This window comes from Bolinopsis microptera, chromosome 11 (genome assembly GCF_026151205.1).
Source record: "Bolinopsis microptera isolate Bmic1 chromosome 11, MBARI_Bmic_1.0, whole genome shotgun sequence".
Taxonomy (NCBI): domain Eukaryota; kingdom Metazoa; phylum Ctenophora; class Tentaculata; order Lobata; family Bolinopsidae; genus Bolinopsis; species Bolinopsis microptera.
In genome coordinates, this window is record NC_087082.1 from 7856607 (window position 1) to 7883671 (window position 27065).

General features: G+C 38.4%; 3 protein-coding genes across 12 annotated transcripts in view; 2 read left to right on the forward strand and 1 right to left on the reverse strand.

Moving 5' to 3' along the window:
- The window catches only part of LOC134822524 (protein bicaudal C homolog 1-B-like), a 78728-nt gene that overhangs the window by 32796 nt on the left and 18867 nt on the right, over positions 1-27065 (forward strand). The window lies entirely within an intron of this gene.
- Positions 1259-26974, reverse strand: LOC134822522 (doublecortin domain-containing protein 2-like). 10 transcript variants are annotated; one of them, XM_063833615.1, is made up of 17 exons: positions 26632-26974; positions 26130-26184; positions 24291-24400; positions 18478-18556; positions 18257-18309; positions 12396-12530; positions 12202-12244; positions 11726-11828; positions 9201-9500; positions 8455-8718; positions 7720-7968; positions 6924-7172; positions 6127-6375; positions 4510-4779; positions 3557-3727; positions 2805-2852; positions 1259-2578 (listed from the first exon to the last, which is right to left on the reverse strand). In XM_063833615.1, the coding sequence occupies exons 1-17, from the start codon at positions 26904-26906 to the stop codon at positions 2478-2480; spliced, it is 2754 nt and encodes a 917-aa protein (XP_063689685.1). In that variant the 5' UTR covers positions 26907-26974; the 3' UTR covers positions 1259-2477. The 10 variants fall into 10 exon arrangements, with proteins under 10 accessions (XP_063689685.1, XP_063689679.1, XP_063689688.1 ...); XM_063833609.1 differs by having other exon boundaries at positions 11222-11828; XM_063833618.1 differs by lacking the exon at positions 7720-7968.
- Positions 21338-23816, forward strand: LOC134823077 (uncharacterized transmembrane protein DDB_G0289901-like). Its single transcript, XM_063834426.1, has 2 exons — positions 21338-21647; positions 21819-23816. Exons 1-2 carry the CDS (start codon positions 21381-21383, stop codon positions 23814-23816), a joined length of 2265 nt encoding a protein of 754 aa, XP_063690496.1. The 5' UTR covers positions 21338-21380.

The following is a 27065-nucleotide window of genomic DNA, read 5'->3' on the forward strand; positions in this document are numbered from 1 at the left end:
TGGGCGCGCACGAGTGCTCGGCTGCATATCGTGAATTGTTGCTTTCGCCACGCAGCACGGTAGTAAATAAAATAAAATGAGGATCGCGACGTGAGAAAAAGTTGACGGATGTTACTCGTCTAAATTTCTTCGAAGTAGCGCGCGCCGCTTTCTTCTCGATGGCAAGTGCTACGAAGTAGCGCGCGCCGGGCCAGACCATTAACAATGGTCAAGAGAAAAAGTTGCTACACGTTGTATATCTTTTATTTTATTATAAACCTACGAACTAAATCGCTCACCCCAATTTTTAACAAGAATTGCGCCCGCCGCCCGTTGTTTCGTTTTGGCGGACGCTAGATTTCCATTCCACATTCACTATAACTATGTATAAATATAAGAGCTCTAATCAGCTCCTAACGGGTGATACTCGTAAAATATCTGTTCCATGGACCGTCGACGAGTGACGAGTTCAACTCGGCGCGCGTCCTGGTAGGTTGTAAACCTACAAATCAGCTCACTTCATAATAATAATATTGAAACACATCAGTACACTACGCATGGCACGTACAAATTGGGCTTATTACATAAAACTATACATTACATAGTGTCATAGTATAAATTAAAATACGGCGCTCGAACCGCGCATTCATTGACCACAGGCTAGCTATACAGTATACACCACATCTCCGCAAGCAATCCTCGCGCGCGTGCGCACGGCAAGTTGACATGGTAACGAACGGAAGTAAGGAACACGGCATATATTTGACCCACCTACCGCAATCTCCAAAATCCACGTTTTTCTGCAAAAACGACCATTTGTAACCTTTCACGTTTTAATTTCGTTCGGCTGCAAAACTATAAAAACCAAAGTCACGTGAAAATTTAGGGCGAGCGAATAATAGTATTACTATTAGTAAAACTAAAAGCCATTTTTAACGATTATAATTCCATTTTTAACGCTTATAATTCCGAAGGCGCAGTTCATAATTATATCTCCACAGAAAGCACCCTCCCCAAATTTCGCGTGCATGGTAGTAACTTCTTTCAAACTTCATGAATATATGGAAATAAGATCTTTTGCTATTTAAAATCAATATCAAATATATGCATGTGTTATAGATGGAGGATATAATATAGTGATAATTGATTGATTGACAATTCCAACCCATCCACATCGTACTGCAGACTGTTCTGCTTCGAAGCAAGCATGACAATGCGCGTCGAAGTCCTCGTGATTAATCATCAACCGCAACATCAAACGTGTACAAATGAAACGAAGTTTATCAATTGTTAATGTTTTGATGAATGACTCTTATTTTAAACATTGATTCATTGATGAGAAAAGCATTAAAGAATTGCAACTAAGTCTAAAGTCTAGTGGTGCACTTGTAGTCTTGAACGGGAGTTGGGGAATTGTAAATCTACTTCTAGTGGTGGGCTATATTATAAATTATTTGGCGCACCGTGCCTTCTGCATTCTAATGTCTGAATTCTGATCTTCACTATTACCTGTACGCGAGAAACGAAAGTGAATAACAAGCTGAGAAATGCCTTTGAAATAGGTCACGTTTTTGACATTTGAGACTGTTGTTAATGTTGGTTGTACTGTATACCTACGTGCTACGGTTCATATTAATTATATTCATAGTCCTACCTAAGGGAGCGTTCACATATTGCGTTAGCAGCAGAGGGTTTTTGGGAATGCTGACGGAGGGGTCTGGGCCTTGCTGATACCTGAATTTTTGCCAACGTTTTTATGATGCAAATCACAAATCAATATGATTAACAATAAAACTTCGAAAATCTCCTTAATATTAATATTTAATATTTCAGTGGACTAAAGTCTGTTGACATTGAGCAACTGTTTAAATCAGGCAGTTGAGCCCGATCGGCCCAGTTGCTGATGGGAGAGGGGAGTTGCCAAAAACTTGCTGATGTAATATGTGAACGCTCCGGAGGCTGAAGACTAAAGTAGGATGTGGTGAAAGGAAGCTACTATAATTCCAAAATATTATGGTCCACCACTAGAAGTAGAAACTCCCTGCCACCCTGTACTAAGTATACTGTAAATATTGTACTTAACTATACCCTTACCTACCTGATCAATGCAGAGCTAAAACAAACTTTATTATATTTATATACAATGAACGTCATTGCGTCAAAAATATCCACTCACGTCATCTCTTGGTTGGGTTATTAAAGTAAAATATATAAAAACGAGCAACTGCGAACGTAGTTTTACTTTTATGATTATACACTTACAGCCGATACTACGGTATTTAAATATCCAACACACTTCCAACAACACATCTTTCGTAAATAGATTGGCAATTTTGAAACAGAAAATGCACCGTACATCTGCTTCTTTAAATTACTTTCGATTCTAAATTGTAAAGTCTGCAAGTTACAGTTTACACGAGTATTATCTTTGAGTTAACGTTTGACATTATAACGCCGCAAATATAAAATGTGAGCGTCGAACTCATTTTGTGTGGCATTCATTTGCTAGAGCTCACGGAACGCCGTCGACTTTGATTAAGTGTTTCGTCGGGAATCTCTTCTGCATGCTGAAGATCGATTGGCTTGTCTTCAATTAATTCTGAAATAATAATTATTATGAATTATACAAATTTCATATTAGTTCCATTTTCTAATAGAAAATCTTAATTCTACATCTTTTAATTCTCTTTGATCTTACGTACGTCTAATACAGAAAGAAAATTATAATTTATTTCCAGTTCTACATGGCTCTTGATAAGGAGTACCAGAAAAAATAGTTAGTATTAAACAAATGAGTGATTCGCGTTGAACTTCAGTCAACTCACCTCCATCTTCTTCAATCTCCTCTACATCTTCGTGTCCATTAGTTTCTCCTGAAATTCGTTACAAATGAGAAATACTTCCGGCAAACTGTGTTATTAGAAAAACAGGTAATTATTTTCAGATTGACCCACGTTTAGTCTGTTAGTGAAAATGAACATGATTATAGAACCATCTGTGTGTCTCTTCACAGGAACTTCTGGCTCTATGTTTGATGACCCTCAATTTTGTGCTTGTAGGTTTATAACCTACCAAGACGCGCGACGAGTTGGACTCGTCCACGGTCGTCAACAAATATTTTACGAGTATCACCCGTTAATTTTGTGCCGTCTCCACAATTGAAGATGTTGTTGCATGTAAACAGAAGTCTGTAATATCGGTGCGGTCGTAACGAGAATCGAGATTTTTAAGTGCACTAGGTAGGCTCTATACTTATAGCTAGTTATGGGTGGTTAAAACTCTTTGGGTGATTCCCGGGACTGTGGACATTGGACAACACATTCCTGTAAAGAAACATTGCAAATTTATTTATAGACCATTTTTATAATGCGATAGTGAAAGAACTGTTCCAAAAAGGTAAGGATCCGACTTTCTGATCAAACGAAAAAAAAACATTGCCGAAAAGATCGTTGGAATATGTAATCGGGTTTGGATATATGAAGTGGCTCAACGGCCCTACGTTGATGACAAAAGTCTGCTCCTTCGAAATATTCGACAAATTCGATTAAAATGGCAACAAAATGCTAAGATTATTTACCTTCATCGACGTTGTTCATTAAGAATTGACCGTCTTGATTGGTTGGCTTAGCAGCAGCGGTTGCATTGAAAACAGAATCATTTGTTCCGTTCGCCAACAATTCGGGATTTCCCTTCTTTTGGGGCGGGTTTCTGTCGAGTTTGCTTTTACTCGGGACATTTTTTATCTCATCTGGAAATATAGCATTATTAGAGAATGGTTGCAACGATCAAAAACATTAATCCTAACGTGTAAAATCAGCTGGATAAATCCAATTTAATTTACATGGACAGAACTGAACGTTTTATTTCACCGGCAGTGTTCTCTCAGATTGCAATAAGAGTGCTACCAGCATCACGTATATAATGTATCTTCATCGGACCTTCAAAGATCCTCTAGATTTTTCATAAATTTACCATAAATTGGATGATGAAGTTTACCATTTCAGTTTTAGAGAGAATCTTAGAATTTTCATAAAATAAAAATCAACAAAAATTGTACCCAGTTCAGCACCCTTGTCCCTCAATATTACAGGCAAATTGTCTTATACGACCTAACACTGTTTTATTACTAATTATAAAAATCGTTAGAATCAAGGTTCTTGACCATTGTTAGCTAATTCTGTTCATTTGTTTATTGTTAAGCTTTGGGCTTCATTTCTCAGCGTTAGATCGAGAAAGAATCACACCTTTCAGTTGCTGTGGTTACATGCGATCAGCTCTCTCGTTAAAATCTATTTTCAATTTCCTCAGCCTTAGAGCAGAACTTTCTAGTTTCTTTTGAAAGAGTTTAGGCTAGGTCTATCAGACTGGCAACAGTTCACTAGCACAATTTAAATAAAAAATAAATGAAAAACTTCAACGTACACACATTCACTGAACGAAGATATTACGAACTTGGTTTATCAAACGATACCAAATCTAAGAAACGAAATACATCACGCAAAACGTCTACACCATTTAAATTAGGGTAACCTTCAAGAACATCCTCGTCGCTGTTAGAGTAGTTGTCGCTGTTAGAGTAGCTGTAGTTAGAGCGAACCGGAGTGTGAGGTTTTGAGAAAACTTCCGGATAGACATTTGGAGCTTTATCTTCCATAACATCACGGGTTTTTAGAGGTTCATCATCTTGTGACGATTGCTCAAACGGCGACAAACTACGAGGTGTCAGTCCTCCATTTTCAGGGATAATATTTGTCCCAAACTCCGCTTCCGGTGTTTCAGTTTCACCACCAGTCAGTTCGCCTGGACCATCTCTCGGGTTATACTCTTAATACGACCACTAACGACCAGTATGTTCACAATAACATAAAAATAAACAACAGAAATCCAGTTTGACCAGTATGAACAGCGTTAGTACACCTGATTTTTGTTCTACTACCTGTACATAGTTTCAGTTTTTAGCGGTAGATCGTGAATATTTTAGGGGTTTCATTAAGTCACTTCTCGCATTAAAATTTCTCTTAAAAAAAAAAGCATCCAAATTCCAACTGTTCAATGACAGAATGGAAAGCTCACACAAAACTAAACAAGAATTTCGCCGCGGTAATACCACGCACGATCAAATTTCCCTACTGCATACAATTAAATTGTTCTACTTTATTGTATTCCAGAGTGGTGTTTGGCGCATGTACAATGTAATAAACGTTTATATTATATTAGGCGTGCAGAACTTGAAAAATCCTGCGCGCATCTGAGGTGTCGCCGTCGATCTGTATGTGGTTTGGTTGTAGATCATTTCATACTTTGCGCGGTTTTGTTTCGTGTTAACAATAACGATATGCGTATCATGTCACGTCATATTATCATCGTATGCCAACTTATTGACTGTAATAAAATATGCTGTCTCGTCTTAGTTATTATTTGTATCTAACATAAACTAATACATTTTGATTCTTACTCGACACATCACAGCACCATCGACTTTCGAGCCTTTTATTTGATATAGGATTCTTTAAAAGCATACCACAATCTTGATATTATAATTGCTTCTTGAATGTAACTGTGAAGTAACATTTGTTCTCAACTATGTATTCCAATGCTTTCTACCATTCAGTGTCGATTAACTGTTAAATAATCAGCCCACAGCCACGAGTTTATCAGCTGACATCATAATTTTATTTGTTTTGACTTGCTAAATTTTATCACTCGGTAATTTGTTAACCTTGTTTCACACAAATAACACCTATATTGATGATTGATCCGTTTGTAACAGTCGTCAAGCACCAAAAACTGGTTGCTATGCCTGTAATTAATTAACTCATAACCAGCGTCGCGCGCGCAAAATAGACTCCTTTTATACACATAATTATAGGGGAGTGGTCTATATTGCGAAGGAGCAGACTTTTGTCGACACCGTAGGACCGTCGGGCCACCTCATATATCCAAACCCGATTACTTATTCCCTACGATCTTTTTGCCTTCGGCAAGAGTAGGGAAAAAAATTACACAATGCACACATTCACTGAACGAAGATTTCACGAAACCTTGACCAACCAACAAAACCAAATAAAATTGACGAATCACCAATCCAAGTAAAGAAAGCATGCTCCACGTAAGAAATATTTTACATCATATAGACTACAGAGTAACCTTCGAAAATTTCCTCGTCAGCCGGGGTGGTTCCTCTTGGGGAAACTTCTGGATAAACATTTGGAGCTGTATCGTCCAGTACATCAGGAGTTTCAAGAGGTTCGTCCCGTATTTCTGTGTATTCTTCTATCTCGTCATCTTGAAATACTTGCTCAAAGGGCGACAGCCTAGGAGGTGTGATCTCTCCGTTGTCAGACATAAAGTCTGCCTCATATTGCGCCTCTGTTGTTTCACCATCAGTCAGTTCACCTGGACCATCTCCCAAATTATAATCCGAATGCGACCAGTACACAGTAATGTGTATAGCAAAGTAAACAAAAGTAAACCTGTAACCAGTTTTTGACCAGTCAGGAGTTTTGTGACCAGCATTAACGACGATAGAAGCAGATTTAATGGCCGGCATCTAGGTTAATAACCACCAATAAGTTTTATAGGGTAGCACAGTGTTCTACGTATTGCACTTAGTTGTATAACCGACGTCATCGATTTGATTATTGATAAGCTTTGAGCTCCATTTTTGAGCGATAGATCGCGAAAGGAGCACACATTTTAAAGTTTCATTAAGTCACTTCTCGCATTAAAATGTTTCTTTCAAAAGAAGCATCTAAATTACAACTGTTCAATGACAGAATGGAAAGCACACAAAACTGAAAAATTACAAAATGCACACATTCACTGAACGAAGATTTCACGAGATAGGCTTAACCAACAAAACCAAATTAAACTGACGATCAGCAATCCAAGTAAAGAAAGCATGCTCCACGTCAGAAATATTTTACATCATATAATAGAGTAACCTTCGAAAATTTCCTCGTCAGCCGGGCTGGTACCTCTTGGGGAAACTTCTGGATAAACATTTTGAGCTGTACCGTCCAGTACATCGGGAGTTTCTAGAGGTTCGTCCAGTATTTCTGTGTATTCTTCTATCTCGTCATCTTGAAATACTTGCTCAAAGGGCGACAGCCTAGGAGGTGTGATCTCTCCGTTGTCAGACATAAAGTCTGCCTCATATTGCGCCTCTGTTGTTTCACCATCAGTCAGTTCACCTGGACCATCTCCCAAATTATAATCCGAATGCGACCAGTACACAGTAATGTGTATAGCAAAGTAAACAAAAGTAAACCTGTAACCAGTTTTTGACCAGTCAGGAGTTTTGTGACCAGCATTAACGACGATAGAAGCAGATTTAATGGCCGGCATCTAGGTTAATAACCACCAATAAGTTTTATAGGGTAGCACAGTGTTCTACGTATTGCACTTAGTTGTATAACCGACGTCATCGATTTGATTATTGATAAGCTTTGAGCTCCATTTTTGAGCGATAGATCGCGAAAGAAGCACACATTTTAAAGTTTCATTAAGTCACTTCTCGCATTAAAATGTCTCTTTCAAAAGAAGCATCTAAATTCCAACTGTTCAATGACAGAATGGAAAGCACACAAAACTGAAAATTACAAATTGCACACATTCACTGAACGAAGATTTCACGAGATAGGCTTAACCAACAAAACCAAATTAAACTGACGATCAGCAATCCAAGTAAAGAAAGCATGCTCCACGTCAGAAATATTTTACATCATATAATAGAGTAACCTTCGAAAATTTCCTCGTCAGCCGGGCTGGTACCTCTTGGGGAAACTTCTGGATAAACATTTTGAGCTGTACCGTCCAGTACATCGGGAGTTTCTAGAGGTTCGTCCAGTATTTCTGTGTATTCTTCTATCTCGTCATCTTGAAATACTTGCTCAAAGGGCGACAGCCTAGGAGGTGTGATCTCTCCGTTGTCAGACATAAAGTCTGCCTCATATTGCGCCTCTGTTGTTTCACCATCAGTTATTTCACCTGGACCATCTCCCAAATTATAATCCGAATGCGACCAGCACAGTAATAACCACCAACTAGTTTTATACAGTAGCACTGTGTTCTACGCATTGAACTTTGACTAGTATATCATAAAACCCAGTAGCACTAAATTCTTTAACTAACGTTCTAGTATTTACTAACTTTTCAATTGATATGCTTGATATGATGGGCTTCGTTTTTGAGCGATAGATCACGAAAGAAGTTAAGATTTTACGGTATCATGAAGTCAGCTCGCCCATGAAAATTTCTTTCAAATTTCCTTTAGGTGGTTCAGCCTAATAACAGCACCCCAGAAAAAAGAAGATCATCTAACGGTTCACTTGGCAGGTTCCACGACATAAATATATATTGAACGATGATATTTAGAGGCGAGAATGGATCATCCGACGACACCAAATCAAACTGACCAAACATCAAGTAAAGAATGCATGCTCCACGTAAATATTTTACAAAATTTAGGGTAACCTTCGAGAACGTCTTCGTCGCTGGGATTTGAGTCAGCCAGGGTGCTACCTCTTGAGAAAACCTCTGGATAAACATTTGGAGCTGTATCGTCTAGAACATCAGAGGTTTTTAGAGGCTTGTCCAGTATTTCTGTGTATCCTTCTAACTTGTCATCATGAAAAGCTTGCTCATAAGGCGAAAACTTACGAGGTGTGATTTTTCCTTTTTCAGAGATAAAGTCTGTCTCAGATTCCGCCTCCGATGTTCCACCATCAGTCAGTTCACCTGGACCATCTCCCAAATTATAATCCGAATGCGACCACCATAAACAATAAAAGCAGAATAAACAACAAGAAAACTGTGTCCAACTTGTGACCAGCACAGAGGTTTATGGCCAGCATGAACATTGCAACGGTAGCATCTACAATGGCCAGAATAAAGACCGGTAGCCCCAGGTTTATGACCAACGTCAGCTCATACTTGTTAATTAGTTCATTGATTTAAGGATATATACATTATACAGTTTACAGTTTTAATTTTCGGGAGCACAACGCAATATTTCAGAAAATACGATTGTACTTTCCCTTAAAAGTTCTAGGGTCTGAAGCAATAGCATGCATTGTGGAGCCTAAATTCTTTGTGAAACTTGATTTCGAGAAAACCAACAAACTTGGGCCCGTAACCGAACTTTTGAGGTGGCAGCCATCAGCCATGCCAGCAGTATATTACATAAAAACATATCAACACTGATTTCATTTTTAACTAACCCGATGACACAGCTTGATTACTTTTCTTGGGGACCGGGAGTTTGCTCCTAGATTTAGAAGGGACAGAGGATATTTCGGTCGCCGAGATGTCTCCGTCAACATCGTCTGTGTCAACAGTATCAGAGATAGCCTGACCAACTATTGCTGTATCAACAGCATCAGTCCTGGAAATAACCTCCCCAACTTTTTCTGTATCGACATCTCCGGCATCTCCGCTGGAATTTTGTTCAACATCGTTCTCTGCGTCACCATTGACGATGGCATCAACATGATCATCCTCTTTATGAGCGATGAACTCATCTGAAGAAAAAATGTTCGTTAATTTGGTTGCTTGACAATTATGCATAAAACTATGTTTATTGTATATATTATTGTGCGGCAAATAAGTACAATGCTGGCCGGCTAATAACCGCTAATAACCGGTTGTAACAGCCCTTTAACAGCCAGTTAAAAACTGGCTAGTAGCTTAAAAAACACAAGTAAGCGTCGGCTGTTAGAGGGCTGTTAGGATTTTCCTAAAGTCAAAGAGCTGACCGAGGTGGGTGGAAAGGGCTGTTAGAAGGCCGTTAGGTATTTGTGCCCCCAAAATGGCTGTTAGAGGGCTGTTACCGTAACAGCTCTCTAACTTGTGTTTTGATATGGCTATTAGCCTGCTGTTAGAGGGCTGTTACCGTAACAGCTCTCTAACTTGTGTTTTGATATGGCTATTAGCCTGCTGTTAGAGGGCTGTTTCCGTAACAGCTCTCTAACTTGTGTTTTGATATGGCTATTAGCCTGCTGTTAGAGGGCTGTTACCGTAACAGCTCTCTAACTTGTGTTTTGATATGGCTATTAGCCTGCTGTTAGAGGGCTGTTTCCGTAACAGCTCTCTAACTTGTGTTTTGATATGGCTATTAGCCTGCTGTTAGAGGGCTGTTTCCGTAACAGCTCTCTAACTTGTGTTTTGATATGGCTATTAGCCTGCTGTTAGAGGGCTGTTACCGTAACAGCTCTCTAACTTGTGTTTTGATATGGCTATTAGCCTGCTGTTAGAGGGCTGTTACCGTAACAGCTCTCTAACTTGTGTTTTGATATGGCTATTAGCCTGCTGTTAGAGGGCTGTTACCGTAACAGCTCTCTAACTTGTGTTTTGATATGGCTATTAGCCTGCTGTTAGAGGGCTGTTACCGTAACAGCTCTCTAACTTGTGTTTTGATATGGCTATTAGCCTGCTGTTAGAGGGCTGTTTCCGTAACAGCTCTCTAACTTGTGTTTTGATATGGCTATTAGCCTGCTGTTAGAGGGCTGTTACCGTAACAGCTCTCTAACTTGTGTTTTGATATGGCTATTAGCCTGCTGTTAGAGGGCTGTTACCGTAACAGCTCTCTAACTTGTGTATTGATATGGCTATTAGCCTGCTGTTAGAGGGCTGTTACCGTAACAGCTCTCTAACTTGTGTTTTGATATGGCTATTAGCCTGCTGTTAGAGGGCTGTTACCGTAACAGCTCTCTAACTTGTGTTTTGATATGGCTATTAGCCTGCTGTTAGAGGGCTGTTACCGTAACAGCTCTCTAACTTGTGTTTTGATATGGTTATTAGCCTGCTGTTAGAGGGCTGTTTCCGTAACGGCCGGATAAATGCTAATAGCCAGTTGTTAGTCGGTTGTTATTGTACTTATTGGCCAATTATAAAAAGTCATAATTCTGCGTAAAATACTGATAGAACGACAGCATGTAATACGCAGAATGACGTGTAGGCTGAAATTTCCATCAGCCTTAGAGCAGCGCTTTGACTTGCCAGGACAGGGCTATTTGACTGCACACAGAAATATTATCTAACACTTCACTGGCAGAAATGAAATGACACAAAACTAACACATTTCACATCTATTTAATAAACCATCGGTTTATCAAACGATTTCCATTCAAATTGACAGACAAAACATCAAGGAATCAAGGCATGCTCCGAATGAAAGATGTAAATGTTAGCATCAGCATATAAAAGCTCCATCATGCATTACGTTTACACCATTTAGGGTAACCTTCGAGAACTTCCTCGTTGCCAGGATTTGGAACAGCGGGGGTGCTAGCTCTAGGGGCAACGTCTGGACCATTTTTAGGAGCTGTTTTGTCAATAGCATCGGGGGTAACTAAAGGTTCTGCGTTTCCTGCGGACTCGTCATCTTGCTCAAAAGGCGACAGCGTACGTGGTGTTATTTCTCCACTTTTAGGTTTCAGATCTGTCTGAGACTCCACCTCCGGTGTTATACCATCAGTCAGTTCACCTGGGCCTTCTCCACTCCCCTCGACCGCATAATTTGTGTCGTGCAAATCATTTTCATAATTAACATGCCCGCTTGGTGGAGGAGTTTTCAAGCCCTCGGGGGAATCGATCATAAGTGCAACAGAAGCATTTGCACTGGAGGCTTGTTCATCCAACGGTTCGCCAGTACCGTTGTCTGAGGTAACTGTATCCGGGTTATACTGATCATCGACCAGGTCAGCCTGACTTCCCCGGGATACTATTACCAGCACATCGTCATTACCTTTATCTTCTTCGATGGGTGCTGGAGAATCTTTTTCGGATCTTGCTTTCTTTTCTGCTGCCTTTTTTTGGATAGCTGGTAAGGGATTGGACTGCGTCCTGGGCTGAAAATGAAAAAATATGGATAATGTTATTAATCTTAATGTCATTATCATATGAAATTACAATCGGACGTCCGCAATTGCGATCGAGAATTAATTATGATTTAAACCTTTCTGGTCATCGAATTCCTTCGCTTCAAGCGGAGGTATAGTGAAAAGTGCAGTAAAAAGGTAGACTAAATTACGCTTTTTTACACTTTAAATTACAGTAAACCACATTGTAATTTTTCATTGCTTTATTATGCTGGATATGAGTGATAAGTGATGTTAATATGTCTTGTGTAGTAATATGGTATGCCGTATGGATCTGAACAGTTATAAAACTGTCATTTCATCACGTCGTTAAATACAACAAAATCTAGTAAAATTTACTAACTGAGGGTTGACTGATGTCTTTACGTCTTTTGATAGAAGGCAGCCTGCGGATTCGTAAAATATTAATGACAAAGCATGATTATCAAACAGAATATACAGGGAATAGTAACATTTAACAAGCTTAGTTTTTGTTAAAATAATATTTCAACGAACTGGCGAATGTTTCATTATGAGAGCTAGAAAAATTAGACTTACTTTTGCGTTTTGGCAGGTTGATTTAATTCACCATATGAAGCAGCAATAAACCGTCTATGTCCACAAGCAACATATATTCCGCCGTCAACTACGTCTTCAGGTCCGTGTAATATACCGCCCTCTAACGTGAATAACCTGAAATTGTGCGGTTATACTGTGTGGTGCCAATCAAAATGTATACGATTTCCACTTAAACTACAGTAACAAGGTGCAGTGGCGTGCCAGGGACAGTGAAATAACCTGAGAAGATCCGTTTAAAAGACGATGGAGTGGATTCAAGGCCAACATGATTTGTCAGTAAAGTGGTGGCATGAACGAGTAACGACGCCGCCACTTAATTAGAAAAAAAATTCAGAATTGATCTCGATTAATCCTGAACTGCACTTGTCAGATTGAAAAGACTTGAGCGTGTCTGAGAATGGACGTTAAATAAGAATCTAATTGGTTCATATTTGTCATCGATTTACAATGCTACAGTGACGTGATAAGATTAAAATTGCGAGAAGATTGTGTCTAGTTTATTGTACAGCAGGGTGTCAGAATTATTGGCGTGTTTGAAATTTTATGTGTATTTTATAATGAAATCAATGTTTTTCGACGGGTCATAACTTTACTTCTGAATATCGAAATTAAAAAATTCAAAAACTGGTCTGTAGACAATCGTCTGAACTTTTTCTTAATTTCAGAATTTTGTGTTGATGTACCTCAAAACCCATAATTTAGGCCGTTATTTAAAGGGTCGATTCCATACTTGGTTAGATTTACGAAGGAGTAAGGGATTTATGTGTAATTTTTTTTCGGTGAATTTTTTCTGAAATTATTCTTTAGACTAAAGTGCACAGCTCTTCAGGCGATAGCGAAACATATAGAAAACTATCGATTTTATAAAAGCTCTCTTTCTCCTCTAACTGACGCAATAAAATATAGTCGGGCAGACTCATCCCGGAATTCAGGGGAAGCAGCCGAAGGCTTCAAGTCCAATAATCCAAATTTTTCTCTTTCATCGTGATTATCGACGAAATTTAACTTTTTTCGGACTTCATTTTTAGACTGAACTGTGGTATGAAGGATTATCTCTTGAATGATCAAGACTCCATAGGAAACTGACCCTCAGAAGTCAAGTAATGATCGTTTTTAAAAGCTTGGGTAAGCTAAAATTTTACGCAAAATTGTCTACGCGCCAATAATTATGACACCCTGTAGTGCATCTGTCTGAAATTTTTTCAAATATGAATGGATGATTAAATTATTCCTGGCGTACGTGAATCAATGACAACGGTCTTTGTTTGTTGTGATGTCAAATGGTAGTTAAACATTCATATTTCAGATAAGCATGCTAATTCACAAGCACATGAGTCTTTACATCAATATTCATCACATGGATGATCCTCGAGTTGGTCCAAAATCAACATGTGATAAAAGTTTATTGCTGCGCGCGCGTTAAACTAGCTGTCGCGCGCAAAAAAATATGAATGAATTATCACAAATTATTAACTGCGGCCGCCGTGTACATCCTACAGGTCATGTGACTAACTGAAGATGGCCAGAAGTGAACGAATTGCCCGATTGATGTCCGGTTGGCGGTTACCAACGGATTTAAGGACACCAAATAACAATAACTACGAAAGTATATTCCATTCACCTATGAGACAGTTTAATGAGAGTCTAGTAATAAGTGGTAAAGCATCATCGACTAATCACTGTTCGCAATCAAATCACCAAACCCCGGACCAGATGAACGCTTACCTTATATAAGTCAGCACCAAATCACTACTAATCTAGCACCTGGTAAGAATGCCGTAGGAACAACTTCCGCCCCAGGAAGTGGCTGTTGAATCCCCTCCAGGGATTCATTAGAAACAAATTTGGCAAGCCAGTCAGCCAGTGTCACCTAATCTAGGGAGTAGCTAAGGATCCATTACACAACTGTGTAATGTATCCTCGGTCGACTCAGCCGAATGATAATTGATAGGAAACTTGATTGAGGGTTAAATGCGGAGGGGCCTACCAAAAGATCAAGAATCTTCTTAGGATACCCCTTCAGTATACATCTACAATGTAAGAATGTAGTGTTCTATAAAGTGTAAACATAGTGTAAGCCAAATTTAATCCTAAATATGGATCCCTGAAGGTGATCCAACAGTCAAACCTTGGGGAGCAGGTCTCAATCTCTTTCGGATTTCTTCTCTAAATTGTCTAATACTAACTGCTCGTAAACTGTTGAGTGTTGTTAAAGACTGACGTGAGTTTATCTTACTGCTCAGTAAATGGGAAAAGAAGACACGTACTCTAGTTCGACAACTAAAGTTCGCCAGAAATCATCCCTGTCGAACTTCGGTACGTGTCGAATTAGAGTCCAGGTAACGTACTCTAGTTCGACAGAGTCGAACTGTAGGGTTTGTCGAACTACAGTACGTGTCGAACTGCGGTAAGTGTCGAACTAGAGTACGTGTCGAACTAGAGTACGTGTCGAACTGCGGTACGTGTCGAACTAGAGTAAGTGTATAACTAGATTACGTGTCGAACTGGGGGGGATGCAACGTCAATTAATGTCAATTAATGTCAATTAATGTCAATTAATGTCAATTAATGTCAATTAATGTCAATGTCAGTTTTGCAAAATTTTGGAATACTGACATTAATTGACACGATATTTTTCGACCAGAGATTATGTAGTTCTACCATATTTTTAGCACTTTAGAACGTTTATATCATCAATTTATTCACTACTATCACATATGGAAATGTGAAATGTGAAAAAAATTCAGATCATTAAACAATAAAACTAAAATAATACGGTTTTCCGAAATTTAATTTTCTTAAATGGGCGTGGCCATCCAAGGGCGTGGTTCTCAACATCATCAGAACTTAAAACCCACATTAAACGAAATGCCTACATGACATTTATATTTGAATAACGAATCTTAAACAGCTAGCATTACTCCTTCATACTAAAAAAGCCGATTCTAGATATTTTACCAGTATAAGAAACCAATAAAATATGGGCGTGGCCGGTGGGGACCGAAGATGGAAGAGTTGGAAGCTGAAATTTTTTTTGGTGGTCTTTGAACCTAAGGATCAACAGATAAGAACATACTCATAATTATTCAAGGACATTTTGTTTTTTTGAACCGGTCTAACTTACATAGACGTGAATATCTTGAATATTTATCGAATAATGATAATCTCAAATTTCAAGACAAATTAATGTCAATTAATGTCAATTAATGTCAATTAATGTCAATTAATGTCAATTAATGTCAATTAATGTCAATTAATGTCAATTAATGTCAATGTCAGTTTGGGGTTTTTATGGAATACTGACATTAATTGACGTTGCATCCCCCCCGTCGAACTAGAGTACGTGTCGAACTAGAGCGAGTACGTGTTGAACTAGAGTACGTGTCGAACTAGAGTACGTGTTGAACTAGAGTACGTGTCGAACTAGAGTACGTGTCGAACTAGAGTACGTGTTGAACTAGAGTACGTGTACTGATACAAAAACTAACCATTCAACAATGGACACTCTGAATATACGTTACACTATTGAGCAGTTTCTTGAGGCTGATAAAAATAAAAATGAACACCTACAGGGCAACAAATTTTTGCACAGAATAGGGTCAGCGGCTCATATGCTACTCCATGAAACAATAATACTATCTAATATTCATACCTTACATACATTATATAATCTTACTAGCTTACTGCCGTCTCCCTAAGGACACATTACAATTAGTGGATCAATTATCTGGCTGTATCGATCACTTATTCAGCAAAATAAGCTTCTAGAGCTCTAGCTAGGTAGCATAGACATAGTTCATAGCATGATAATTTCACTTATAGTATCTAAAGTGACATTTGGATTGTTGCAGGACGTTGATTAAACACTCTACACTCGACTATCACGTGTGACTTCCTTAAACACGCTGTTCGCCGATAACTCGCCAGTGAGCATATTAACCCTTTATCTTGTGGGGTGATTCAGAATCAGCGCCCAAAAATACATCCATTCAAGATGGTTTCAACTGTCAGGGATCTTTTTAGAAACATCTCGAAAACTCTAACAGTATTTGTATCCCAAAAATTAATCTTTTGTATCAAATTTATTATCGGGAAGATTATGCACCATGGAAATTTCACATTGGAGGAGGGGTGGAGGGGTTGGAGGGGTTAGGGGGAGTGGAGGGAGCTGGGGTGCCCTTGGCATTATGGGCATGTTGTACGACGCTGACGGTAAAAAGAAAAATTGCACTTACTTGCGATATGTTTTATCTTCGACATAATGAACAGCTGTAATTTTACATGGGAATTTAATAACCCATACATTTTCGCCTTATCGCTTTGAAAATGTTATTGAGTATTTATTACGCGTTATTAAAAATATCATGAGCATAATTTCGGAATTCTCGTATTGATAATTTATTGAAGCGCCCAAAGACGTCCATCTCGAGACTAGACCACTTACTAATCACACTCAAACACTCCGCTCTCGAAAATGATTATTTCGATGTGATAGGATAAAAATAGCAAGTGACAATATTCAATGTATCCAGTGGATCCATCATTGTAATTAAAACATCCAAGTGGTCCACGCGAGACCAACAAGTTATCGCTTCCACTCAATTCCACCATACTACATCTTAACACATGATGCCATCGTGGGTAATACTACATAAATCTTACACGTATTATATTATTACTAAAGCTCCATGCGTGTGAGCTGTAACGTCGCCCTCAATTCTAGATGGGTGTTTGTTGAAAAGAAAACAGAGGTCCGAACCCGAATACGGGAAGATGAAACCAGAGTGTAACTTCCTCAAGATTCACATTTTGCGTGATCGGTTTATTTGTTAAACTGGTGTGTAATAATTATTAAAACAGGACTAAGACTGTAACAATGTTACGAACAGGTGGATTGTATGTAATGTAATGGGACCCTCTCTACCAGTAACATTATAGGTACCATACCATTATATCAGAGTGTCAACAGTAAATACAGTCGGATAAAGGAGGAAAGCGAACACAGCTCGAAGAGACTCAAGGATGGGTAGTTGGTTACTTACCCAGAATACCAGATTATTATCAGTTTGAATTGCCCGCTTCAGCTAATCTTATATATAATGACGTCGTTTTTAATTTCATGGATTTAGATGTTATACCAGTCTTTATGTGGTGCAATTAACTTTGTATCCAAGTGAATTGCTCAAAATATTCATGTGAAGTATGTGAAGTATACTCGGAACAATGTTCTGCCAGAGAGTCTTATCATAATAACTTAGCAAACCGTATAGAACAAGGCTTAGCCTACCTACTAATTAATCCTGTTACAGAATTAAGAAATTTCACTTGGAATAAGTTTTAATAGTTCTCGATATCTATATTTTTGCTGTCAGGTGACATATCGTTAACTTGCAAACCAACGCATATTATTACAAAAATTCGTATCATTTATGAGAAGGATTAATTTCAAAATGTTTAAAATTATGTTCTTGATCCTTAACTTCGAGGTGTTCATAATGGGAGGTTTTAGGTTTCACAATGTATGTCAAATGCCCTCTGATGTAATACCAAACAATGACGTGGCATTGTAATTTGTTAAAACTTGGTAACGAAAAAAAAAACGAATACATCAATCCACTGGTGTGACTTTGGGAGTCAAAAGTAGAAACACGAATAGTTATTTATATAGTGAATTATGACCGCAATCCACGCTATTTAACGACTACTTGTAAAATCTGATTGGAAAAAATGTGTTACGTGTACGACCGTGCAATGTCCAAACAAAGGGACTCGAACATGACTTGCCTTCCTGTTCTATGATAAATAAATGAAATGAGAAATTGTAAAATTATGAGGCTTACCTTCTTACAGCGCCCTCGACAAGTCGTATTTTAAAGGAAATTATTGACAGAACCTGAAACAAATAAGGTGTTACCTTAAATAAGTTGTTAAATAAGATTAAGGTGTTACCTTAAATGGACTATTCGAAAGAAAGATGTCATTGAACAGAGTCTAGATGAAAGTGGACACATATCATTGCATATTTCTAAAGTAATGGACTTTAGAAAAAATATCAACTAACCGTTTCAAACGATTTCATTTCTCTAGCTTTGAGAAGAAACCTCGTGCCTTTGTCACTTGGTAACCCATTCCTAAACACTCTGAAAGTATTTTTGTTACAGTTCAAATACCATTATTTTTTGCCTAATGAGCAACTATATGAATTCTATTCATAAAGTTTATTAATGCAGATTTACGTTGTGATAGCATCTCAACTAATCCCCACTCATGACTCAAGAGATCTATATTTTTGTAAATTATATTCAAAATAAGGAACTACTAAATCGCCAGTAATCAGCACACAAAAATTCATCATAAAAAATGTTAATTAAAATAATAATAAATTGAAATTTAATAACACCACTTTTAAGATACAACTTGAACTAGTCATCCCAAAAAATAACTTAAACTAGATAAGTAGAGGTAGCTTTTATAGCTTGAAAATAAATTGTACATTTACATTTATGATTTGTACATTTACATTTATGATTTGTAAATTGTAATTTGTAACCGCTCTGCTGCCGTGAAAGTTGGCTAAGTATATGACGCTTTCATAAATCATCCCCCCCCCCCCCCCCCCCCCCCCAATTTATTCTGCCACTATTGATCCCAGACTAATAGCTATCACACTCAAAAAGCGTTGTTCAAATTTTGTCATTATATAAACACCTTCAATTGGATGACGCGAAAACTTTTGTTCACACTTTCCTTTAGAATTCTCTTTCAAAGCGAGTTCTTTTATCTATTTGAACGGACCAAGGCCTTCTGTCTTGTCATTAGAAGAAAGGATAAATTGTTGTTACATAACTACAAGTCTGGGTACGCGCAAAAAGAGCATTTTTGGATATAGAACTAGGCCAGTAGATCTTTAGGAAGCTTGTCAAATGACCAGAAGGTAGTAAGATGAGGTAAAACTGAAGTGTAAAATAAATTTGGGTTGTGCCTGGGCATGATACATATTTGATAGATTTGAGATTACAAAAGTTTAACCGTCTGTTTTATCAAAGTGTCGAGTACACAAAGATTCCTCAAGTTATGACATAACGAGGAAATACCAGAGTACAATAAGAATCGAACCAGGAAGTCACCACACTCGACCATCAGGACTCAGGAGACTTTTATCTCCATTATTTCTAATATTCGTTGTCATTTGTTAAGCTTCAAGTAGCCGAAAAAATCATAATGTTCCGAACATTGATTTTCGCCATCTTCGTTCTGGCTGTGCACTGCGCGCCAATCGACTATGATTTTGAAATAGTAGAAATGGATTTCGCACCCGAACACCAGAAAAAAAAGAAATCTAGATTTGGAATTAGCACTTTTACTGGTCCTGTCACAAAGGCCGGAAAAGGAATTACCGGTGGCGTCAGCAAAGTAGGCAGTAAAGCGACAAATGGAGTCAAATCTGCAGGAAGCAATGTTCCGGGAATGAAGAAGAAGAAGACGGTAGCAAAGAAAGGAGGGAAGAAATCAAAGAAATCTAGCTTTGGAATTAGCACTTTTACTGGTCCTGTCACAAAGGCCGGAAAAGGAATTTCCGGTGGCGTCAGTAAAGTAGGCAGTAAAGCGACAAATGGAGTCAAATCTGCAGGAAGCAATGTTCCGGGAATGAAGAAGAAGAAGACGGTAGCAAAGAAAGGAGGAAAGAAATCAAAGAAATCTAGCTTTGGAATTAGCACTTTTACTGGTCCTGTCACAAAGGCCGGAAAAGGAATTTCTGGTGGCGTCAGCAAAGTAGGCAGTAAAGCGACAAATGGAGTCAAATCTGTAGGAGGCAAGGTTCCGGGAATGAAGAAGAAGAAGACGGTAGCAAAGAAGACGGTCGCAAAGAAGACGGTAGCAAAGAAGACAGTAGCAAAGAAGACGGTAGCAAAGAAAGGAGGAAAGAAAGGAGGAAAGAAGCATTAAACAGTCAACATGTTGCAGTAGATCTAAAGAGAACTCTTAGCTTAACCACTAACCAGTAACACTTGACCGTGATCGGAGATGTATTGGAGTAAACATATAGAGTACAGACTTCGCCTTGATTTATTTTATGAGGATTATGTATTTTCGAGATTATCTAGAATAAGCTCCTTAAGCGTACCCACATCAGGGACGAAAATGATTATTATCAATAAAAATTCGTTGTTTAATTATGTAATGTGTCTAAAATATAAAGTAAAAAATTCGATATTATAAAATAAAAAAGGTATCACCAGCCGAAGCTGTACCAAATCACAGCTTGGTAACTGGCCGACTTGCATCCGACCGGATTTGAACCCGGGTCTTCTGCTTGGGAGGCGATCGTATTATCACTACACCAGCCGGCCGACTAAGGCCGGCTAAGTACATGACGCTTTAATAATTCTTCCCGCCCCCACTTATTCTGCCACTATTGATCCCAGACTAATGGCTTTCAGTAATTCAGTTTCACACTCAAAAAGCGTTGTTCGAATTTTGTCATTATATAAACACCTTCAATTGGACGACACCAAAACTTTTGTTCACACTTTCCTTTAGAACTCTCTTTCAAAGCGAGTTCTTTAATCTATTTGAACGGACCAAGGCCTTCTGTCTTGTCATTAGAAGAAAGGATAAATTGTTGATACATAACTATAAGTCTGGGTACGCGCAAAAAGAGCCTTTTTGGATATAGCCTTTTTTGAAGAAGCTTGTCAAATGACCAGAAGGTAATAAGAGAAAGTAAAACTGAAGTGTAAAATAAACTTGGGTTGTGCCTGGGCATGATATATTTTTGATAGATTTGAGATTACAAAAGTTTAACCGTCTGTTTTTATCAAAGTATCGAGTATACAAAGATTCCTCATAACAAGGAAATACCAGAGTACAATAAGAACCGAACCTTGATCATCAGGAGACTTTTATCTCTATTGTTTCTAAGATTCGTTGTCATTTGTTAAGCTTGTGGTCGAAAAAATAATAATGTTCCGAACATTGATTTTCGCCATCTTCGTTCTGGCTGTGCACTGCGCGCCAATCGACTATGATTTTGAAATAGTAGAAACGGATTTCGCACCAGAGCACCAGAAAAAAAAGAAATCTAGTTTTGGAATTAGGACTTTTACTGGTCCTGTTACAAAGGCCGGAAAAGGAATTACCGGTGGCGTCAGTAAAGTAGGCAGTAAAGCGACAAATGGAGTCAAATCTGTAGGAAGCAAGGTTCCGGGAATGAAGAAGAAGAAGAAGACGGTAGCAAAGAAAGGAGGAAAGAAATCAAAGAAATCTAGCTTTGGAATTAGCACTTTTACTGGTCCTGTCACAAAGGCCGGAAAAGGAATTTCCGGTGGCGTCAGCAAAGTAGGCAGTAAAGCGACAAATGGAGTCAAATCTGCAGGAAGCGATGTTCCGGGAATCAAGAAGAAAAAGACGGTAGCAAAAAAGACGGTAGCAAAGAAAGGAGGAAAGAAGACGGTAGCAAAGAAAGGAGGAAAGAAAGGAGGAAAGAAAGGAGGAAAGAAATCAAAGAAATCTAGCTTTGGAATTAGCACTTTTACTGGTCCTGTCACAAAGGCCGGAAAAGGAATTTCCGGTAGCGTTAGCAAAGTAGGCAGTAAAGCGACAAATGGAGTCAAATCTGCAGGAAGCAAGGTTCCGGGAATGAAGAAGAAGAAGAAGACGGTAGCAAAGAAAGGAGGAATGAAATCAAAGAAATCTAGCTTTGGAATTAGCACTTTTACTGGTCCTGTCACAAAGGCCGGAAAAGGAATTTCCGGTGGCGTCAGCAAAGTAGGCAGTAAAGCGACAAATGGAGTCAAATCTGCAGGAAGCAATGTTCCGGGAATCAAGAAGAAAAAGACGGTAGCAAAGAAGACAGTAGCAAAGAAGACGGTATCAAAGAAAGGAGGAAAGAAGACGGTAGCAAAGAAAGGAGGAAAGAAGACGGTAGCAAAGAAAGGAGGAAAGAAAGGAGGAAAGAAAGGAGGAAAGAAAGGAGGAAAGAAATCAAAGAAATCTAGCTTTGGAATTAGCACTTTTACTGGTCCTGTCACAAAGGCCGGAAAAGGAATTTCCGGTGGTGTCAGCAAAGTAGGCAGTAAAGCGACAAATGGAGTCAAATCTGCAGGAAGCAAGGTTCCGGGAATGAAGAAGAAGAAGAAGACGGTAGCAAAGAAAGGAGGAAAGAAATCAAAGAAATCTAGCTTTGGAATTAGCACTTTTACTGGTCCTGTCACAAAGGCCGGAAAAGGAATTACCGGTGGTGTCAGCAAAGTAGGCAGTAAAGCGACAAATGGAGTCAAATCTGCAGGAAGCAATGTTCCGGGAATCAAGAAGAAAAAGACGGTAGCAAAGAAAGGAGGAAAGAAGGGAGGAAAGAAATCAAAGAAATCTAGCTTTGGAATTAGCACTTTTACTGGTCCTGTCACAAAGGCCGGAAAAGGAATTTCCGGTGGTGTCAGCAAAGTAGGCAGTAAAGAGACAAATGGAGTCAAATCTGCAGGAAGCAAGGTTCCGGGAATGAAGAAGAAGACGGTAGCAAAGAAAGGAGGAAAGAAATCAAAGAAATCTAGCTTTGGAATTAGCACTTTTACTGGTCCTGTCACAAAGGCCGGAAAAGGAATTTCCGGTGGTGTCAGCAAAGTAGGCAGTAAAGCGACAAATGGAGTCAAATCTGCAGGAAGCAAGGTTCCGGGAATGAAGAAGAAGAAGAAGAAGACGGTAGCAAAGAAAGGAGGAAAGAAATCAAAGAAATCTAGCTTTGGAATTAGTACTTTTACTGGTCCTGTCAGAAAGGCCGGAAAAGGAATTTCCGGTGGTGTTAGCAAAGTAGGCAGTAAAGCGACAAATGGAGTCAAATCTGCAGGAAGCAAGGTTCCGGGAATGAAGAAGAAGAAGACGGTAGCAAAGAAAGGAGGAAAGAAATCAAAGAAATCTAGCTTTGAAATTAGTACTTTTACTGGTCCTGTCACAAAGGTCGGAAAAGGAATTTCCGGTGGCGTCAGCAAAGTAGGCAGTAAAGCGACAAATGGAGTCAAATCTGCAGGAAGCAAGGTTCCGGGAATGAAGAAGAAGAAAAATACGGTAGCAAAGAAGACGGTAGCAAAGAAAGAAGGAAAGAAGACGGTAGCTAAGAAAGGAGGAAAGAAAGAAGGAAAGAAGATGGTAGCAAAGAAAGGAGGAAAGAAAGGAGGAAGGAAAGGAGGAAAGAAAGGAGGAAAGAAAGGAGGAAAGAAAGGAGGAAAGAAAGGAGGAAAGAAAGGAGGAAAGAAAGGAGGAAAGAAAGGAGGAAAGAAAGGAGGAAAGAAAGGAGGAAAGAAAGGAGGAAAGAAAGGAGGAAAGAAAGGAGGAAAGAAAGGAGGAAAGAAAGGAGGAAAGAAAGGAGGAAAGAAAGGAGGAAAGAAAGGAGGAAAGAAGCATTAAACAGTCAAAATGTTGCAGTAGATCTAAAGAGAACTCTTAGCTTAACCACTAACCAGTAACACTTGACCGTGATCGGAGATGTATTGAAGTAAACATATAGAGTACAGACTTCGCCTTGATTTATTTTATGAGGATTATGTATTTTCTTAAGTGTTCCCACATCAGGGACGAAAATAACTATTATCAAAAAAAATTCCTTGTTTAATTATGTAATGTGTCTAAAATATAAAGTAAAAAATACAATATTATAAAATAAAAAGGTTAACTACCACTGATGTATCTTTATCAAGCATACAGATTGCAGAAAAATGCTCGCAAGGTGATAGAAGCTTTATCATGTCAAGGCAGTCTATGGTGTTATACAATATACACATTACACATTTACACAGCTACATGCAGGTTACACGTACGTGTATTGAAGTGCGGATTAGCTATAGATCAGTTTATTTGAAAACTGATAAAATTACAACTCACGTAAATTGGACTGGCTGTCTGACTTTGTGGAACTGTGCGGATCTTTGGGCGTACTTTTTATTCTTCTTCGGTAAAACCAAGGGTGGAGGATCATCAGCGAGAAATCCGGGCTGAAATTGGAAGGATTAACAGTTGACTACTTGACTAGGGCGATTGTATTGGGAATTCATGACAAGAGGCACGAATGATGGTGGGGAGCTGGGAGGTGAGACATGCTTTTTTGACATGTGACAGCAACTATTAACCTATCAGCTTCTATCTTTGAAAATTAAATTATCTTTTATTTTTACATTATAATTAGCTATGTCATTTGTAACGGTTCGTTGCAATCTTTAAAGCCAACTTCATTGATAACAATTTGGCCGTGTAAATAGTAGATTAAAAATGTTATAAATGATTCACGAAATTTTTGGCATTCCACACGTCTTTACGATCGGAGAGCACAGTGGTAATTATGATGGGTAAATTCCTGATTCAGTTATTTCGTCGGGTATTCGATTAAATTAAAATTACTTTACGATCGAACCATCTGAACTCTGTCTGACGTTTCATTACAGCAATCACGATTATTGTGTTACCAAAACTTTTATTAAATCTTCAATCATATACATACGAGACTCCTTTGCGCAATGATGACTCCTGTACATTACTCTTCATATTTACTTCGACATGACATTAGCAGATCCCGGTTGGTTGCCGGGCGACTAATGTCATAACAGTAAACTCCCTCCTTGCCTGGGAGAATGGCCAGCTACCATTCCGGATAATAATTAGTAGTCAAGGTAACAGAGGACGTACACAAGTAAGTACAAAAGGTAAGGCCGTCATATGTGTCATTACTTGTTAGGAAAACGCAGCGCTCCCTACAGAGTAGCAGCCTGTCTCTCAAATACTGAACCTACTGTTAGCCCCACAGTAATTCATGGATTGCATTTCAACACGGTGCCCTATTGCCCCACTCATTTTAAACAATGCATCATTTAACCGGTCAATATGCTCATTTGTGCCCTAATGAAAAATTATAGCACCATAATTTATCAGACATTGCATGAGTATCGTGATACTGAACTCTGATTAAGTTGTCGAACTGAGGGCCTATCATTACTCATCCTTACAATTGTTCTATAAAATACTGGTTGTCTTATCAGTTATCACAGACTCGCAGTATTGAATATTATTTTAATTCGAATCAAGACTACAGTGTAAGCTGCACTGGTTAACATCAGAAATAAATGCGCTGCAAAGAAGTAACCGATAAGATAACAGAGAAAACAGAAAATTCTTACCCCTGCAGAGAACTTGTCGACGTTCCGATTGACCAACATGATACAGCGAGATCGAGCACTAAGTTTGATCGAATGTTTCCGATTCATAGACAGACGACTTTAATAAACACTGCCACCAGAAAAATAAAACAGAGATAAAATGTAGCATGCTGAGCGATTCTTGTAATAGAGACGTAATCATTATCAAGTGCATGATCCGCAAGCCAAATAATTATTCAAGTATTTGTTCTACTATTCGATGTTCCTTCACAGAGCATTTATAATGTCGACGTAGTTGTCACAGCTACCGGTGGGATCAAATTAGACTTACAGCCTATCGGAAGTAGCGATTCGATGAGAATTAATGGTTTGAAATATTTTACTTTATATTTCGCAATGATTGTCGAGCCCCTTGAAAATATCGATGTCATGACGTCGTTGCTTTAAATTTAGCTATTTGAGTATTTGTAATGTCGTATCAAATATATGATATAATACTCATATGTAGAATTTTTGAAGTTTCATGGCGCGAACAGCTTAATTTCAGTGAAACCAGATACATTTGGTAACTTACCTTTATCTTCGCTGTAAAGCCCCAATTCTTGCCGGGTGATAGTTGCGGGTTGTAACTGAAAATTATTCATATCAATATAGCTAAAATCAAATATTCAATTATTACAATAAAACTAAAATAAGAATTAAATATTCGACACACAACATTAAAATCCCGACACACAACATTTTTCAATGTTACGAACAGTGAGCGAATGATTTTCATTAATGAACATCACATTATATTAATAATTCGTCCAACTGAACACCTGCAGTTTTAAAATTAATTTTAAAGATTAAACACAAAGTGGTTTGTAAAGTGCAGGAGGTAACATTGATTTATCATATCAAACAAAAAATAACCCAAATTATAGATTTTTGTTTGTAGGACGTTAATTGTTCCGTCTATTAACTATTAAAATGTATTTTTATACACTTGCACCCGAACCCTGCATTTAAAATAACGTAACTTTTAAACTATTCTTCTGTTATATTATATTACTCAATATATAGCATATACTGACTTGATCTTCTTAAAGCGCTCGCTGCCCCCAGCAACATACGTAGCGCCTCCTTCTAGATCATCAATACCGAGAACTTGTCTGCTGCCTTTGGGTGTGTATAGTCGTCGGACAGCGCCAAAAGGCGCACTTATTTGATGGGTTATGTCAGAAAGGAGCGCATCGAATGTCCGGTAACGCCTGCGGCTCACTACAAACTTTCTGCCCTCATATTTCCCGTCACCGTTTCTTAGAACAGTAACATGTTTTGCGGGAGTCGTATCAACTGATAGAGCCATTAATAACTGTCTTCATGTTCATTTAACCTCATCATGGACCATTCTGGTTCATATTTAAACCTTAAAGATTGAATATGAAGTATGAGACGGCACTGTGATATTTAATCAGGAAATTGGCCTTTTAGACTTATCAATCATAAGATTTAAGGGTTTAAGGTC

Excerpts from the sequence above, each read along its gene's own strand:
- LOC134823077 (XM_063834426.1), top strand. The coding sequence starts at position 21,381 with ATGTTCCGAACATTGATTTTCGCCATCTTCGTTCTGGCTGTGCACTGC. Across the intron at positions 21,648-21,818 it reads TGAAGAAGAAGAAGAAGACG|AAAAAGACGGTAGCAAAAAA; the intron begins GTAGCAAAGAAA and ends GGAATCAAGAAG.
- LOC134822522 (XM_063833609.1), bottom strand. The coding sequence starts at position 26,906 with ATGGCTCTATCAGTTGATACGACTCCCGCAAAACATGTTACTGTTCTA. Across the intron at positions 7,969-8,454 it reads CGACGAAGACGTTCTCGAAG|GTGAAATAACTGATGGTGAA; the intron begins GTTACCCTAAAT and ends GAGATGGTCCAG. Across the intron at positions 4,780-6,126 it reads TGACGAGGAAATTTTCGAAG|GCGAACTGACTGGTGGTGAA; the intron begins GTTACTCTGTAG and ends GAGATGGTCCAG.